The sequence below is a fragment of the Melanotaenia boesemani genome, chromosome 18, assembly GCF_017639745.1.
Source record: "Melanotaenia boesemani isolate fMelBoe1 chromosome 18, fMelBoe1.pri, whole genome shotgun sequence".
In the NCBI taxonomy this organism is placed as follows: Eukaryota; Metazoa; Chordata; class Actinopteri; order Atheriniformes; family Melanotaeniidae; genus Melanotaenia; species Melanotaenia boesemani.
This window is the reverse complement of record NC_055699.1, coordinates 3344146-3363514: the sequence shown is the minus strand read 5'-3', so window position 1 is coordinate 3363514 and position 19369 is coordinate 3344146. Positions and strand designations below refer to the sequence as shown.

Sequence of the window (19369 nt, the reverse complement as noted above, 5' to 3'; positions counted from 1 at the left end):
TGTTTTTGTTCTGGGGACAATTTACAAAAATTACAGAAGGATATCACGATAGAAATGAACAAACTAACAAAATGGTTTGACAGAAACAGGTTGTCATTAAGTCTGAGTAAGACAAAAATGCTGTTTGGAAATTGTGCAAATAATATATGTTTCCAGTTAACCAAAGACAGATCATGATGATAAGCTTGTTCATTAAATTTCTTATAATTCCTCTTGGAAATAATGTGTAATTTACATTTAGGAATTTTAGTGTATCTGCAAGCTGCAACAACACAATGATCAAATCATTGCAAAAAACATCCAAAGATGTGAATTTATGAGGAACATTTGTTAAAATTAAATCAATCAATGTAGACTTTTCAGGGCTTTTAACCCTCCTGTTATGTTACGGGTCAAATTGACCCGTTTTAACATCTGAAGATCTAGGAAAAATAGTTAAAAGTGTAATCAACATATAAACTGAAAATGGTTCATCTCACAACCATAACCATATTTGTTTATATCACATAGATACTGTTCGGGTCAATTTGACCCAGCAGTCAAACTGGAGGCAAAGGGGTATCAGAAATGACAGACTCTTTCTTTGCAAATGTGAGACATATTTCACCCCAATCTCACACTTAGAGACATACACACAGACACACAGGTGCAGGTATAATGAATTTTGATAGGAACCATTTATGTTCTTGCGGGAAAACTCCACCCACATTCAGTGGACACTCAACAGGGCAGGGGCAAAACATATAAAGGATTCTCTGCATGGGAGTCCTACCAACATTACCCCTCCTTTACACCGGGGAGGCAAGTTTTATCTGGAGCATGTCATGTGTGGAGCGGCTGAGCGTGCAGTCCACCTAGAAGGATCTGCAAGATCACGAAATCAAAAGAAGAGTGGAGAATTATGTGATTCTCCACTTCCATGATAAACGTGTCGTCGTCTGTGGTGACTGCTCCCGTGTCTGATTCCCTGTCTGCCCTTATTTGAACTGCGGAATTGACGCATTCTGGGTGCGTGAAGTGTCAAAAATAGACTTGGTGCAAAAATTTAACAGAGCGCTGTGACAATGCACTTCTGGGGCGCTTCTGATACGAGCTGCAGCGCACCCGGTGGAAACCAAACCATTGACTAAAGCGACTGAAGCTGTGCAGCCGTAAAGTGCCGCACACACACCTGGTGTAAAACAGGGGTTACACTCTGTCAGGCAGACCTTTACAAAATGAGCAGCAGAAGCACAAAGAGTCCAGTCCAGGAGGTTCTGGAAGTCATCTTTGATCATGACAGTGAAATAGAGGAGGATGTGTCTGAAGATGAAGACTATCTTGAGCTAAATTCTGATTCAAATGATTCTGTTTTTGAACCAGATGAGGGAAATGACATTCCTACTCCTCCAAGCAAGTTATTCATGTCAGAAAATGGTGAAATACAGTGGTCTTCATCCCCAAATATGTGTCAGGCCAAACTATCTGCAGAAAACATAACAAAGACAGTGCCAGGGCCCACTAGGATGGCAGTGACTTGTGTGACAGGCATCAAGTCAGCTTTTGAGCTGGTCATGCCTAATTCAATATAGAAAATCATTCTTGAAATGACCAATCTAGAAGGGAGGCGTGTTTTTGGGGAGAAGTGGAAGGAGCTGGACAAAAAACATTTAGTTTGAACATGTTTTTTTTTTTATTTTTATTTTTTATGAAAAACAACAATTACCTGTAAGAGGTAATGAACACCACTGCATTAACTATTGATAGAATAGTTAGTAATGGAGTTAGTAATGAAATATTAACAATGCTTGTTAGGAATTTTTTGGTTTTGGACATGTTTTGGATAATTAAATATGCACCGGGTCAAATTGACCCGGGGACATTATTGCTGTTCCTGACAAATGAACATAACAGGAGGGTTAAGATTTGGCCTAGTTGATTGATTGATCAACTGGCTTTTTTACAGAATCACAGAAAGATTTCAATTCATCAGAAGCTGCGTTTAACCAATCCCAATTGAAATCTCCTGCCATTAAAAGGTCTTTATAATTTAATTTAGAAAGAAGATGCTTTAAGGATGATGACGCTTCCTTGGTGGCAGATGGAGGTCTATAACAACCAACTACAGTTATAAAAAAGGATCTAGCTATTTCCACATTCAAGGCCAAAAGCTCCATTTGCTTACAGATAGACTCAGACAAAACAAATGAGGTATCAAATCTTGATTTAACATAAATGACTACACCACCACCTTTTTTAGGCCTGTCAGTACTGTAAATATTGTATCCAATTATAGTAACGTAATCATTTATAACAGGTTTTGTCAGCCACGTCTCAGACATTATCACAATGCCTGCATCTGTTGATCTAACCCAAATTTTGACTATGTCTATTTTGCGTAATAAACTGCACACATAATACACATACGCAGATGACACGCACATATATATATATATATATATATATATATATATATATATATATATATATATATATATATATATATATATATATTAAAATGTCACCAGGAGACCAGGAGGAGATTAATGACTGGATGTGTTTAACTTTCTTCAGTTAAACAAAAACAAAACTGAGGTGATTGTATTTGGAGCCAAAGAGAAACAGTTAAAGGTCACCACAAAGCTTCAGTCTATACACCTAAAAACCACCAACCAGGCCAGAAATCTGGGTGTATTGATGGACTCAGACATTAACTTTGAGAAACACATTAAAGCAATCACAAAGTCACCCTACTATCACTTTAAGAATATATCAAGGGTAAAAGATGTGATGTCTCAGCAGGACCTGGAAAAACTAGTCCATGCTTTCATCTTTAGTCAGCTTGATTATTCCAAAAGTGTTTTTAACATTTTCTACCTAAAAAATCAATTAGACACCTGCAGCCTATTCAGAACTCTGCTAAAGTTTTAATCTCCAGCATTAAAGCTGTCAGAATATTAAGTTCATTACTTGTTCAACTTTTGCTTTAGATTTTTTTTGGATTTGTTTTTATCTTCCCACTCCTCCTTGATAGCTACACAAAGAAAGAAAGAAAAAGAAAATTTTCTTTTTAGAATTGCTCAAGTCTGCATTCCCACGAGATCAGACAGTGTGGTGAGCTTTCATACTGAGGAGGTGAAGCAGTCATCTGGCTGTTATTAGGTCAGTGGTTAGATCTTTGGGTTCCTCAGTTCACATGTGTGGGTGTCCTTGGGCAAGACATTAAATCCTACCCTGAATCTGATGCATTCATGGTGTGTGATGTATAGTAGGAAAAAAACACTATAATAAATGCTGTATGTATGTATGTGTGTGTAAATATTGCTTGTTGGCATAAAAGGAGCTTTGAGTAGTAAAAGTTTTATGAAACCAGCCCATTTACCATTTTAGTAAAGTGTGGCTTGTTATACTATAATTTACAGTACAGATTTGATACAGTGCTGTAACCATTACTGAAAAAGGGAATAAATTATTTATCAAAGGTCTTATTTGATACATTTTTTCAACAATTTCACATGAGTTTCAGAGGTCCAGCAACATTAATTTCAAAGTGTATTACCCAAATTCAGCCTTGGTCTTTAATTTCAGCCATTCCAGCTCTAGTCAAAGTCTACTGAGAAAGGGCTGTTTCGTTGTCTGAACTTTTAAATGTTAATGAGTGGTGCCTGTCCACATCCACTCCACACCCCTCTCTGGGAGAGGATCTGACTTTTGGTGGCACCTGCTCTGTGATTTTGAGGGCAGACTCAGCTAGCCATTGGGGCAGGTCAACGGCAGTATCCACTGCAGGGAGGAGTAGTTGTTCCTCTTCATGAGGTCACAGAGGGAAAGATCTGACACTCACCTGTTTGGATTTCCTTTTATTTATTTATTCTTACTCAAAGCTTTTTTTCCCTCTTTGTTTTTTTCCCCAACTGTGCACTCTTTTTAGGAGAACTAATATCGAATGTGCCTCTTTGTTCATTTCTGCAAACCACTTTAATATCTAACATGTGGTGTGAAAGGTAATGGAGGATTGTGCACAAATGTCTCACATTTCACATCATTCCTTGATTTTATTCTGCGCTGTTGGTGTCGCCATTTCCCATTTCCCATATTCTGTGCATACACCTGGGTCAGCGTTTGCGTGGAGGTAGGAACATTTTCCCATTGTTACGGGTGCTGCTCATTGCAGACAGCTCCCACATGCAAATGCCTGACCCTGATGTCCCTTCGGAGTGGCTGGATCAGACGCACCCCGGTCTCCTCCCTGCTGATTGGCTCAACGCACAGCCAATCACCTAGCAGCTTAGTGGAGTCCCGGAAATAAAGGGCTGTTGCTTTTCTGTGTGTTTGCTGTGCTAAACGGTAGCCTGGTGATTTTTAGACTATTTCATATTTACAGCAGGGTTAAACCTAACTGTTCGTGTTTTCCTTGGGGACGTAATTATAGTCTTGTTAAGTTGGGCTTTACCTTCGTATTGCACGTAGTTTAGGTTTGAGTTGCGCTTCGGGTCACTACGTGTTCTGCCATTTCGTTAACCTTTATGTTAAACTTTTGTTTGTGTTGTGTTGGGCTAGCTCAGGCTATTTGTTGGTGATTGTATTCATTTAGTTTATTGGAACTGCTACACCTTTTGTTATTTAGTTATCACGCCGAGTTAGGGGCACACTTTTGTTTGTATAAATTTTGTATGGTTTACTCGGCAGGTTTCGTGTATGGTTTCAGATTTAAGCTCTTTTTTTTTTATTTCTTTCAGCAGTTCCTCAAACCCCAACACTTGGTTATGTTTCACTTGCCGTTTTACCTCTTATTTATACTCTCCACAATAAAATATGCTGTGTTTTATATACACCTGTCCACGACTGACTTTTATGTTGCGCCCACTCATACCCCTGAAATGGAACGTAACACCATCAAGTTTGGTTTTTAGAAATCCCAAAAATGGACAATACTTGGCGTATGCTGATTTTTGTTCATATACCAGTTTTATAAATAAGGCCCCTGGTCTTTATAAAACACAGACTGCAAAGTTACAGACGAGTATCCACTGCTAAGGTACAACACAGTACCTTGGAGGGTACCATCCCAGTGACAGTCTTTTGTTCCCCTAGAGCAGGGGTAGCCAACGTCGGTCCTCGAGGGCACCAATCCGGCAGGTTTTCCAGATTACCGTGCACCAGCACACCTGACTTAAACTAACAAGTCATTGTGGAGATCCTCATAGGCTGTTGGATCGATTTAAATTGAGTCAGGTGTGCTGGAGCAGGGAAATCTGGAAAACCTGCCGGATTGGTGCCCTCGAGGACCGACGTTGGCTACCAGAGCTTCTGTTAGGTATTTTATTATGTGTGATGATGCAGTCCCAGCTTATGTGCCCTGGCCATATTTAACCTCTGGATAGAAATATTAGTCATTTGTAGAAAATATTGTCTTGTAGTTAAGTGGTGATAGTGTTTACAGCAGACTTAAATACCAAATTGTGGAGGTGCAGCATGACTTAACATCCCGTCAAGTTAATATCACCTTCATCCAAACATTTCAAGACACTGAAGATAAAGTAAACTCATAAATCTCAAAAAACCTTTGAGTTATTTTTGGCAGTGTTATCTTTAATTTTTTTTCTTAGGTAATTTGCTGCCAGAGCTTGTATCTCAGCTACCTGACATTTTCCCACACTGCACTACTGTCAAAGCAGATGATGGAAGACAACTGCTTATTCTCCTTCCTCCTACTTGTTGTCTTTTTTTTTTACAGTTCAAGCTAAATGTAATTTGATTGGAATCCGTTTGCTGCTTTCCAATTTAGTTAATTTATCCTCTAAATGGATTTACAGTAAATAAGAACTAGCTATAATAAAGAAGCTGCTGACCCCGATCCTGCTTTAACAGCACATGAAAGAAATGAGGATGTTTATCACAGTAAGCATGAAGAGGTTTAACTGCCAGATACGCTGAATATTTAGGGCTCTCTTTTAGTTCTCCCAGGAAATTAATTATCTCTGTGCAGCCTCTAAATTTTCAGTACAGTGTAAGTAAAAGATTAAATACTGATTTATAAATGCCAAGTTTTCCAACATGTGACAAATTACATTAACAGTTGGCTTGATCTTCATCTTCATTTATCAGTATTAGAACATTTCACACCTTTAGCTAAGCAGCCGTCGATCCAGTCATTGTTTTAATAGTGAACTTTTCTTTTTGTTTTTGCTTTTAAAGTTAAGTGTTAAGCCGAGAAAAAGACCGCTGTTATTTACCCTGCTGAGTGGCTTGTACGCCCAGTTTTCCTTTAAATACTAACTATACTAAGACTGAGGACCTTATCTCATGTTTGTGCTTATATTTTTGTTCACGGTGTGTTTACTGGACTGAAAGAATCAAGAAATATTATCGAGAATCACAGTTTCCTATTCATTCCACACAAACTACTTAACATTTTTTATAAAAGAAACAAACCATTGATGATGATGACAAACATTTAGGTGAAAAGTTTTCAGTCCAACTTACAAACAACCATGAGAGCTTCAGCTGCTGCTTTCTGTAAACCCCTTTCATGCTTCGCTTTCAGAGCTGACTGGGAGCCATCTTGGCAAACCATACAGTCAAAAGGCCTTTTTTATTTTTTTTTTATTTTGGGAACCAGTAGTGACCAAATGTAGTGATAGTTGTGGCTTTAGCTAAATGCACTGTAAAGAGTAATGGCTATTTAATTAGAAAAACTGTTGCTGTTTGAATGGAAGCCTGTTGAATGTTTTAGAGTTAATTTGTAGAGATGATCAGTGGTTTAAGGCACTTCCTTGATAGTTTGTTGTCTCAGAGTCAGTGACTGCATTCAACTTCTAGAGATTAAATTGTTTCCTTGGAGATGCTCTCCAATCTCTACTGTGGAGCTTTTTAGCTCCTTCTGTGTGTCCTTTGGCCTAAGATACCGCTCTGATTAATGCCCTTCTCCTCCAGTCTCTAAGCTTTGTGATCTGCTCTTTTCATGCATATTTGTTGCAGTGCCACATATTTTCATTTTTTCTAATTATGGATTTATTAGTGTTAAGGGGGATATATGGAGTCTGGTTTGAATTTATATAATTCAATAACATACCCCTCATCTGTACTTCTCCAGAGGTTTAGGCCTCATTCAGAGCAAACACTCAGGGGTACATTTATGCAAATTTCAGTGCTGACATATTTGAACAGTGTTTGTATTGTCTTCTGTTGCAATGAATAAAGTTACAGTAATGTTTTTGTCTACGTGTTTTGTTTTTTTTTTTTTAAATAAACTTTAAGCTGTAACAGATTGTGTCCTGAAGTTTAAATTTTCCCCGGGTGAAAAATAAAGTTGTTTTTTTTTTGTTTTTGTTTTTGTTTTATATATATATATATATATATATATATATATATATATATATATATATTTCATCCATTCAAGAACAAGTTACAGGCAAGATGGGATTTAATTCTATTGCTGGTCCTCTGCACTATAAGCATGTTAGACTATTTGCACATTTACACAAAATCTACCGTCAAATATGAACCTAGCTAATCTTACACTATTAAAACCAGGAAAAGACCCGACACTTCCATCCAGTTACCGTCCAATTTTATTAATAAATGTAGATCTTAAAATAATCAGCAAAGCTCTGGCCGGAAGGATAGAAAAAATCACCCCTCTAATAATACATCCTGAGCAAACAAACTTTATTAAAGGTAGACATTCCTCTAATTAACATAATAGATTATTCTACTCTACATAATCAGGAATCTACAGTTATTTCTTTGGAGGCAGCAAAAGCATTTGACTGAGTAAACTGAAAAATTTTATTTGCAACATTAAACAAATTTGGGTTTGGGTCATCTTTCATAGACTGGATAAAAAATATTATATAACAACCCAAATGCATGTGTGAAAACCAAAAATCAAACTTCTCCAGGCTTCTGTTTTCAGAGAGGCTCCAGGCAGGGCTGCTCGCTTTATCCTTCACTTTTTGTATTTTTATTGAACCCCTAGCTGCTACCATAAGACAAAATAAAGAAATGAAAGGAATTCACACATAACATATAGAACATAAGGTAAGTCTTTTTGCTGATGATGCATTAGTTTTCTTCCAGAACTCACTGACATCTCTCCCCCAGACAATCACACTTATTAACATATTCTCATCAATATCTAACTACTCTATTAACTGGTCTAAGACTATAGTTATGCCCATTAGCTGTGACCTACAAAACACACCCAATACTACAATACAGACTGGAAACATTAGATATTTAGGCATAAACATTTCCCCCAGGTTATCAGAACTAACAAAGCTAAATTATGTCCAGCTACTTAAAACAATAGAGGATGATCTCTCACGGTGGAAGCGCTTACCCATATCACTCAAGGGGTTCTACCTAAAGTCAACTCCCTGTTTTCAATTATATCCACTAAACCATCCTCCAGTTTGTTTTAAGTTACTGCACTCACATATATCCAAATTTCTATGGAAAAACAAGCCATCATGTATCAGTCTAAAAACTTTACAACAGACTAAAGACAGAAGTGGATTGGATCTACGAAACTTTAATCACTATTTCTTATCTAACAAGCTGCAATTTATCTCCAAATGGCTTAAACCTAGCGGTCTAGATGAACCATGGTTAAATGTAGAGCAAGCATTGTGTGAGGATTTGGATATCTCTGACCTGCCATTCATCAGCTCAGCCATCAAACCACACAAGTGTTTTAAAAGTAATAGCATAATTTTATCTTTAATGGCTTGTTGGGAATTACTTAAGATAACGAAGTCTTCACTTATTCCATGTAAACTTACACCCCTCTGGAACAACCCTGACATCCTGTAAAACAAACAGATGATAAACTTCACTCAATGGAAAAATGAAGAACTAAAACAGAACATAGAATAGAAAATGGAAAGTTATTGTCATTTAATATTCTCACTTCACAATATGGAATCAGCAGCACTAAATTTTTAGAATATCACCAGCTTAAATCTATTATATGCAAAAAATATACCATTAATCAATTAAACTTACAGCTACCTATCAGGATGGCAGAATTCTTGAATCTCAATGCGCCAAAGCTATTATCAAAAACTATTATCTAAACTTGAAGACTCAATCTGTCTTCCAACTTCAAAATGGGAGGCTGACTTATCCAGTCAGTTAAATTTGCTAAAACAGTTTGTGTGTGTGTGTGTTTTCATTATTTTGATTTATTATGAGATTGAGGATATGTCCTGGTCCCCTTGTTAATAACACTACTAGTCAACCTTCAGACACACCAGGGGGTTTTGTTGAATCAGATGCGCACGCTTCACCATCAAGTGCACTATAGGCACCTGTCCAGGTTGGGGCACAATTAATTGCAGTTTGTACATAAATTTGGTTTGATATAATGTAAATCTCACCATGTGATAAATTAGATTCAAGTGTATTGCTTTAGAAATGAAGACAAACAAGTTTTAGTAAAGCTCTTTTTATAATTTGTTTTCATGAATTTTTTTTGTCATTATTTATTTATCCACATGTATATGTCTGTGCATGGGTCATCAGTCTCATGACATTTTATGGGTATTTTCAAGTGTTTACTTGCAAATTAGGATCAGCCGGCACATCCGTTCACCTTTAGATCAGCTGGAACACTTTATTAAAATCAAGGTTAAAGACCCACCTGTTCTCTGCTGTATTTAAATAGTTTTTTATTTAAAAGTCTAAATCTGCACTGTTTCTCTTAAACTTGAATTTCAAAGTTGACCGTGTTTTAATAGTTTTTTTCTAATGTTTTGTGTTTTCCTTTTCTTTTGTTTTTAAATTTTAAATTATGCTTCTTATTTTTATGTTCAGTGTTTCTGAAAAGCGCTTTCATTCAACCTGTCGTTGAATTTTGTCACACAAATAAACCTGCTTTGCCTTGCCTTAAAAAGACTGGTATTGACCAATGTAAGGGCGCAACTAGCACTGTTTGGGCCACTTTAACAAATTCTAGTCCGCTTCCACAGATAGTCTGGTCCATTTGAAGGAGCGAGAAACCGGACTAGTGCAGACCAAATGAGCAAGCTCTTGTCTGCTTAAAACCGGGGTTCTCGATCCACTTTAAAGTGAACTTTGGTACGGTCTGCTGACAGTGGAAAAGCAAACAGACCATCCAGAGGACCAAAGAGAGGAAGTGACGTATGACGCAACATGTCGGATAAGTCGTTGCCTCTCCTGCTGCTCATACTGGACAGATTCTGGTGAAAACTGCTTTTGGTTTAACACCAAAGTAAAGGCAGAAACCTCAAAATTTATTGTTGCTCCGTTGTTTACTTGCAGTGAACAAGCTGTTTTCAGCCCTGGCCAGTATCGCCCCCTAGCGAGGAACTGTTGTAACTGTGTGCTCGAGGTGGTTTGGTCCACTTGAGTCAAATGCAGTGTGAAGCAAACCAAACCCAACAGAGGTGTGAAATTCTTAGCATTTTCTCATCTAATCCAACTGAGTCCTCCATATTATCTTTGTGTAAATATAACCTCAGATGAAAGAAACAGTTTCACAGGTTTACAAACACATTTGTGAATTTGACAGAGTTTATTTAAGAAACTTCTGAAGAACAACTTAAGAAGATTTGTAAGAAGATATTGGTGAACGAGGGCCCCTTGTTCCTGATCGGTATGGAGAGCTCTCTGGTCTTCACTTTACATTTTAGTGTTGCAGAATCTGGGGCATTTCACAACAGCTGTAACTACAGTATATACTAAGATCGTAACACTTCAATTTCACTCAGGTGGATTTTACTGAACTTTTGGAACTTTTGGCTTCTAAAGGTAGCTGGCCCCATTAAATCAATGTTTTGGAGCTAGTTTGTGTGGCTCCATTACATATAATCCTAAAACATTTCCATTAAAATTATAGGTTATAAAGCCAAAAAAAGTGATAAAAACATCAAGAAGTGCATCAAAATTTTGCAAGGGACTTTAGTGGGTAGATTGAGTCTAATGACGGCTTTTTATTATGCAGAAGAAGAATGTTGTGATTTTGGAACATGGAGTAAAAATATCTTTTCTGATGCACATAAACGTGCCAGTCAGTGAGTAGTTCAAACCCTGGATTGCACTGCTATGAGGCAACATAGTAAGCAAATATAAAAGTAACATGAAAACTTGCAGAACATTTCTCTGTTGGTTTGTAAATTTATCTAATTAAATGTTATTGTAATAATTTACAAAAAACAAAACAAAACAAAAAAAAAAAAAACGTTAAAGATGCACTCAACATTTTCTGGAGTTTTTTAATAGAACATTCCACATGGGAGGAGAAAAAAAAACTTTCCAAATTCCATCACTGACCAAAAGCAACAAACAACGTTTTTTAAAAAAGGGAAATGCATAGATACAGAGGCAAAGCTGAGGATTAACAAGTCATTAAACATGTGATTGCGTTGGAGGAGGCTGGAGGTGGAAAGTAGAAAAGAAATGCACCACAAACATGTGAAGCAACTAGTCATGAAAGCCGAAGATTTTTTAGCAATGTTTCTGAACATGCTCCTTCAGCAGGAGACCATGTTTGAATGTACACAAATGTTCTTGCTCATTAGGTCCATAGACTTCACCTGTGTCCCGCTTCAGGACCAGTTAGAACTGGTTACTTGTTGCATGAGGCGTTCAAAGACTGAGCTAAAAGAACACATAGGACCGTGTATTCATGTCCAACTACATGCATGTGTTTAGCATGATTATTTTTTGCGGTAGTCATCTGCATAAGCTCTGTGATCATCCTGCTCAGGGTAGTGGTCTCCATAGCGCCTGAGGATGTCCTGGAGGCTGGGCATACCCTGCGAGAGAGGCTGATAAGACATATGAGGCTCCTCCTGGCCACTCTGGTAGGGCTCTGCTTCGTATTGATCTGGATCCTGTTCCTGAGGCGCACTCTCTGCTGTTCCCTGGTTATGGTCCTCCTCAGCGTGATGCTCAGGCTGGGTCGCTGCGTGGGCCTGCTCTGGCTCGTAGCGACGCAGGCGGCAGTCTGGGTCATACTCAGGGTCACAGTGTGGGTTGGAAGGCTCCAGGACTCCTTTGCGGCTGCCATCAGCATTCAGGTGGGGCTCATAGGCCTCAGCGGGGTAGGGGATGCGGCGGTGAACTCCAGGGCGGGGCTCACTGGGCCTCATTGGAAAACATTCGCGATCATAACCAATGAAGCAGTCATAGCCCTCCTTGGTTTTACCAGGGGGTCCCAAAGGATTTCGCTCCTCCTGAGGTGGCTCCTCAAAATTGGGAATGGAAAAAGGTTGCCTGGATGTGGGAGGGCCGCGGCGATGCATGGCAGCCGCCGCATCGCGGATAGCAGAGAAGGGATCATTAGGGTTAGGCTCTGGAGCAGCCTCCATCTGTGGAGCGTATGGATCATTATCCTGAGCTTGGGCAATGAATTGGCGCAAAATAGCATATGGATCAGAAGCTGGTGGAGAAGCTGGGGCTGGAGCCTGGCGGTACATGGCATAAGGATCTCTAACCCTGTTAGCATTTGCATAAGCATCTCTAAACATAGCATAAGGGTCATTCTGTTCAGCCGCAGGAGGCGCTACACGAAGAGAAGCGGCCTCATCTCCTTCCCCATTTTTCAATGCTTCTGGAGGAGAAGCAAATTTGGTGGCTGTCAGGGGGTTGCAGTTTTCTTCAAAAAGAGGGTTGCAGGATCCAGGGCCAGCAGGAGCAGGGGGGTAGGGAGCACGAGGAGCCTGAAGAAACAGATCACAGTAAGTCATGATAATGAGGACATGGAAAAGAAAGAAAAACTGAAAGCTACAAGTGGTAAAACATGGTGAATTTAATGAGTATAATAAATAATGCATACCACAAGGGAGGCAGCATAGGCGCAGTAGGGGTCACGGAGTGGATCACAGTTGGGATACTGAAGGAAGAGACCAGAAGGAGCCTTTTGCACCAGTTTGGGTTTGCAGGCAGGGTCTTTCTTGGGGTCACAGCCCAGATGGGCATATGAGGGAAGGGGCCCAGCAGAGGGACGATACCCATAGGCAGCTCTGACATGGTACTGCAGACACTCCACATCATCAGCGGAACAGATATGCAGCAGCTCAGCCTTCTGCTCCTGAAGGATGACAAATAGAAGATTGTATTTTAGCATAGATGTCATGAAGTTTTAAATAAAACTGAAATAAAAACATAGTTGCTCAAATTTCTCTATCTGTCACATCATTCTAAACAAGTGTAGCTTACCTTAGAAAGGAAAGGCATTGCAGATGGAGCATAGTAATAATATCCTGACTGTGGGTCCTTGGCAGAAACTGCAGAGCGGACAAACAGAGGGGCAGGAGCCTTGACTGGTGCTGGGGTTGCTGGTGGTGGAGCTGGGAGCACCAGGGGCAGGTAGGGGCTCTTGCCTTGGATCAAAGCCAGATACAAACATTGGGGATCCTTGGTGGGGTCACATGTTTTTATTGGTGCTGGTTTGGGGGGCTCTGGTTTAGGTTTAGGTCTGGCAGTGTAGGAGGCAACGCAGTTGGGGTCATTAGAATCAGCACATGACTTGTAGATCTCCCCAAGGTGGCGCAAGTACGCCTTGTAGGAGCGACGCCCTTCAGCACGGTTCTTGTTCTGGAGATACGCCAAGTAGATCCGATCCATCTCCTGAACCTGGAGGATGAAGGGGAATTATTGGAGAGTTTATTCCAGCATCAAACAACGGCTGTGGACTATTAAATGACTGTCTTCATGAGGGACAGCATTAGCTCAAATGAATTCACTCCAAACTTTGGTAGCAGAACATCGTCCACACAAAATCCTCAAACCATTAGTGCTTCAAGTGCACAAGTGCACAGCAGCTTCACAGCAAGAAGATCGCTGGTTCGAGTCTTTGCTGGGGAGAGGGGTTTGAGCAGTGACCTTTCTGTGTGGAGTTTGCATGTTCTCCCCGTGGATGCGTGGATTCTCTCCAGGTACTCTGGCTTCCTCCCACCATCCAAAAACATGCATGTTAGGTTAACTGGTCACTCTAAATTCTCTCTAGGAATGAGTGTGAGTGTGAATGGTTGTTTGTCTCTCTGTGTTGGCCCTGTGATGGACTGGCGACCTGTGTAGGGTGTACCCTGCCTCTCGCCTGCTAATTCCTGGGATCGGCTCCAGCCTCCCTGCAACCCTGAATTGGACTAAGTGATATAGAAAATGAATGAATGAAATTACATTAACCAGTCTTACTGGAACATAATCTCTTTATTTTGTTTTAGTTGTGCACTTGCACTTTTTTTCTATGGTTTTGCTCAAATGTCAATTTTAAGGCAATTTGCTGCAAAGGAAATAGCTTCTGTTACAGAGTTTTCTGAAGATAAGCACTTCAGGAAATTATGTTATGTCAAAAATACAGACAGCAAGTCAGTTCCTTATTCAAAGGAAATGTGGAAAAAATAGTCACAGTACTAGTAAAATGCAGATTAATAGGATGAATTTTACCCATAAAGTACAACAAAGCCTCCTTTTGCAGAAAGAAAGAGGACAGCAATTTTGAATTCAACATTACTTTATGTATTTTTGATAAGCAAAACACATCATATAAAAACAGCAAAGAATCTCATTTAATTTCACAGACTTTACAAATATGTGTCAAATGCTGCTTTCAAGTGTTAATTGAATGGTTATAATGGTGTGTTTGCATTTGCATATTTATAGATTTATAGTTTAAAAAAAAAAAGAAAGGAGGAAGTTTAAGAAGCTGACACCCTTCTTTCCAAACTGCTAAGTCTGTTGGTCAGCTCTAGTAAAATCTTAACCTTTTAAAACCTGAGGTTTCCAAACTGGTCTTTGCAGAGATAATGTTCACATCTTGTAGGCTACTATGTATTTTCCAAAGAGATTCAGCTGAGCCCAAAACCTTTGTCTTTTGTGCTATCAGCCATCACATATACTTACACAAGCATAGTCTTTCTGTGGCTCCAAATATATTCAAATAGACATTGTGGTTGTAGAGATGCACTCATTTAATTATGGGTATGCAATTTTCGAGCAGAGGCTTTAAAAGCAAGCAGAAGCTCAAAGGGTTGAAATTGACAAAATCGATGAAAAAGTGGAAAAAACCTTAAGGAAGCAGTCCCAGTCGTTTTATAAGGACTTAGATATTTGAAGAAGAAATGTGTGTGTGTTGTTCACTCACTGCCTCCTGGTTGCCGTTGTCAGTGAAGTACTTGTACCAGGCCCAGAAGTCAGAATGCTGTTTGTACCAGCTGATGTTCCTGCGGTTGCGGATCAGCCTCCTGTGCAAAGCTGCTGCAGCTGACTTCTCCTGGATACTTTCACCCACTGAGGGTAGGACAAAAACAAGAAGGTGTTGCAGATACATACTAACCCAGGCATCAAATTCAAGAACTTTCCAGAAACTTTCAAAGAAACTAAGGAAAATTCAAAGACTGATGTCTTTCATTTCAAGATCAGTTATCATTAATCCCTGCTGCTTTAACACTGGCTATTAATCACAAGGTTCAGTGTTGGTGCACTGACCAATTTTCATAGCACTCTTCTATCAAAAGTTCTTCAATGAACTCAATTCTAACAACTTTATTGGGCTTTATCTTGTCTAACTGACACTTTGTGCTCTTTATAAACGTATATATAAAAATAAAAATCACATATTTACCATCTCCTTTTGGCTTTTGGACAATTGGTCCAGCAGACAAAAATACTGCAAAATATGGATAAAACAAGAGCAGATGTAAAACCCAAACATTTGCTGAGGTAAACTTCTCTTGTTCTCACTATTTAGATTAAAACTGAACTTTTCTAACACGAGTGATAATATGACATTATTCCTCAAACACTGAGAGGCTGATATTATTCATCTAATAGGGCAGGAGTAATTGGCTCTGCCTGGAGCGCTGCAATGGCAGCTCTTTGTAGATTTTATAGGGACGCATGTAACATCAGACCTCATGCTGTGTGTTCATGTGCACATGTGTGGTGCACCGTTTGACCCCTCACAGCTGAGGGAACAGCAGATTCAGCTCTGCTCCTGGTTCCTTTCATCTCTGCAGGGAAAAGGTGCTAATTCCTCACAGCAGGAGAGGAAGAGGAGGAGAAGGAGGAAGAATAAAAGGGGAAAAAGATCCAGAGGGGATAATTCATGGTTACGTGGTGCGTGTTGAAAGTGGAAAGACGTCAGTCTCCTGATTAGAAAAAGTAAAAGAAAAATAGTTTGGACTGGAGTAAACAGTAGGACGGGGCCTGCGCTGCACTGAGTTCACAGAAGAAGTGGTGACAAGCAAAGGTGTGAAAGTTCAGGTGAAAACTAAATTAAAGGAAAGAGGTGAAGGTGACCTGAGGTGATGAGGCGATGCAGAGCAGGAGGAGGAGGAGGAGGAAGAGGAGGAGGAGGGTGGGTTAAATGATGCTGTCTCGTTGTATTTGCAGAATTCTTTTTACGAGCCTGTAAAAACAGCGGCTGGCACATCTGGAAACAGCCGAGCTTTAAGAGGGCAGAGCAGGAGGTGATGCTGACAGGTACTAATTTCTTTACTGGAGCAAGAATGATGAAAGAAACCATTCCTCCTCCTCCTCCTCCTCCTCCTACTGGTTTTCCCTCAGTGCAACTTTAAAAACCATTTTAAAAAGGAAAGATGAGACACAAGCAGAGCAGAGCCCCTTCGTAAAAACGTCAGTCATCTCAAGAGAAAACTGGAAACAGGTGGCAGAGAAGCAACCTGTCTTCAGGTTGAAACATTTCTGATGATATATGAACATCACAGCCACACTGTAGTCAGGGTGTGATACAGCTTTAAAAAAAACAAACCAAAAAGGCAGAAAACAAACACCATGTGAGTCTGAATGGCTTCATCAGCATCATCATGACCTTTAACTAGCTGTCAGTTTGAATGTTGTGAAATCACCACGTTTGTACTTATAATTCTAGTTACATCTGTTTTATGTGGACTGTGTCTGCCTAAAATGAGGCCTTTTATCAACAATTTTACATAAGCTCATGTTCAAAATGAGTCTTTTGTCATTCTGGAGCTGTGCTCCTTTGAAGTAAAAACTCTAAATTATGAACAATTTAGTAGAAAAGTGGCTAAAAGCATGTCCTTGCTAACATTAAGTGGTAATAGATGCCATTTTTCATCAACGCAATGGGCTTCAATGACTCATAGTTTCTCACAGGTTATTGTATTTCTCACCTATTGATTTTCTCACCATTCAATAAGTGTTTCAGTACATGAAACCTGAAAGATGCTTTCAGCTCTAATCAGGAATGAGCCTACTTTTCCAGCTAGGTTTCCTGCAGTGCTGTATTTAATTATGGGCATGAGGTACGAGAGCATTCACCTGAACAGCAGTCCTAAAGAGTTCTTTTGTCACTACTATGTGCAATCTCAGTACTGCAATACCATGCAAAAATTTTCCAAAGTGTGCTTATCTGTCCAAGTGCTGAGATGATGGCTTTTCACTGAGTTCAGCTAAGAGTAGGGGTTTAAAAATTCTTCTGTTGTTGATGTGACTGAACTGTTTTAACTTACCTAGGAGGGGATAGCACAGGATGCACCAAGAATGAATTTAGGAGGTATAATATCCACAGAAGTAGATAAGAGTTTGAAGTGTCTACAAGTTTACTTTGATGACAGTCACTGCTACTACAACACAAATTTTATATTTTTTTTAGCTTTTGGTGATTTAAAAGTCTCTATTTAGGTTTTGGACTATTAATCTAACCAGGAAAAACTATTTAAAACAAAGTTTTGGACACTCCTGAGAAAAGTTTTTTGCTATTTTCTGTCATTTAATGAGCTAAAGTATGAACTGATTGTCAACAACAGCTTGTGCTTCTTCCTCAGAGAACCTCATGACATATGCACGTTTTTATGGGTTAAAAGATGGTGCACATAGCCCTCCTGATGCAGATCGGACATACTGACATGGTCAGGTGTGTGAATCTCATGCGGTGTACTCACCAGGCAGAAGCATGACAGCCAGCAGCGCGGTGATCAACATACCATGGAAACCGTTCCTCTCCGCCATGTCTGAACCTTTTTCTCCTGCTAAAACCAAACATATGGATGATGAAAATGACACTTCACTCCTCTTGGACTGAAATCTGCTTCCTGCCATGTTCAAGTGGAATAACTCCCACTAAAACAAGGATGATGAAGTTACAATTTTATCAATTAACATTTTCCAAACTGAGCTCATAAATGCATTTTAAGGGTTAGGAGCTGAATTTATCAAATCAAGTAAATAAATCTTACTAATCTCTATTGGAAGTTCCTGCTCCTGTCTCAACCTGTGCTGCTGAAGTGACTCCTGCAGCTTTGGGGTTGTGCTCCTCCTTAAATACACATGATCTTGTGCAGCTCCTGGCTGTTTTGAAGCCACTAGTTTGTCATCATAAAAACAGAACCAGCTGTTTTTGAGCAGACAGCTTTAACCTGCACTTGAAACCTCTGGAAAGAACCTAAATCCACCCTCACTGTGTTAATTGTCTTACCTGTGGTTATTTTATTATCGTCGTGTCCGTCTACAGATCCAGAGGTGGACTCAGAAGAAGCCGACTGGCCTGATTGGCTTGGTCCACCGGTGTGTTTGTGTGTTTGACAGGAATTCCTTGTGCACTTTGTCCTGCAGCCCTTCTTACAGACTGCCCAGACTGAAAGATCCCACACAGTTTTAAACCAGACCTGCTGTCTCTGGTGCACACAGTGCACGCACGGACCACCTGAGGGGCCCGAGGTCCACCGTTACAAGATGCTCGATTGGCTTAAAGTTTCAGCCAATAAGGCATCTTGCAGGCGCAGTAATTAAAGACAGGAAAAGGGAAGGTGGGAGGGCTTGGAGAAGAAATGGAGACGTGGAAAACAAGGGTAAAAGAAGTAGCCCTAAATGTTTCTTTTTTTTGTTAATTCTTTTTATGTGACACAGTTTGGTTGATAATAAATAAACACACTGATCTGTTATTGGGGCTCCACAGTCATTCTAGTGCAGGTAAAACAAAGACTAAAACCATGGAAGGTGCTTAAGGTGCCACATAAGCACTTCTAAGAGTCTAACAGCCAACATGCAGGCACAGCTGGTCTACACATGAGGAATTTGATAATCTACAGTTTCCTCCACAGTTTAACTGTGTTCAGGCCTGCCAGCCTTGTGAGAAACAAGCACACAGACAACAGCTTCAGTGGAAAGGCTTGGAGCTGAGGTACATGATGCAATATCGCAATATCTAATAGGAAACAGCTGTAATTTAGTTTTAACAGTCAGAAGTGTTATGAGGTGTATGTCTCAGCGAGCTTCGCTGCTGGTTTTATGAGATTATGGTGCATTTTGACTTAAAAATATAAACTATTTCCATATCAAATGTGATTTAATCCTTAATAAATCGGATTTTAAAAAACAAAACTAGTTTTAAAATTATATTTTACTGAAGTTCCTAAAGTTGATGTGTTTTTTTTCT

The 19369-nt window shown here is 39.6% G+C and overlaps 1 protein-coding gene across 1 annotated transcript; it reads right to left on the bottom strand.

Moving 5' to 3' along the window:
* Positions 1-11255: 11255 nt before the first annotated feature.
* and1 (actinodin1) lies at positions 11256-17919 on the bottom strand. Its single transcript, XM_041968487.1, has 6 exons — positions 17877-17919; positions 15575-15619; positions 15095-15240; positions 13168-13584; positions 12785-13039; positions 11256-12668 (listed from the first exon to the last, which is right to left on the bottom strand). The coding sequence occupies exons 1-6, from the start codon at positions 17914-17916 to the stop codon at positions 11664-11666; spliced, it is 1908 nt and encodes a 635-aa protein (XP_041824421.1). The 5' UTR covers positions 17917-17919; the 3' UTR covers positions 11256-11663.
* Between the last annotated feature and the right edge of the window lie 1450 nt (positions 17920-19369).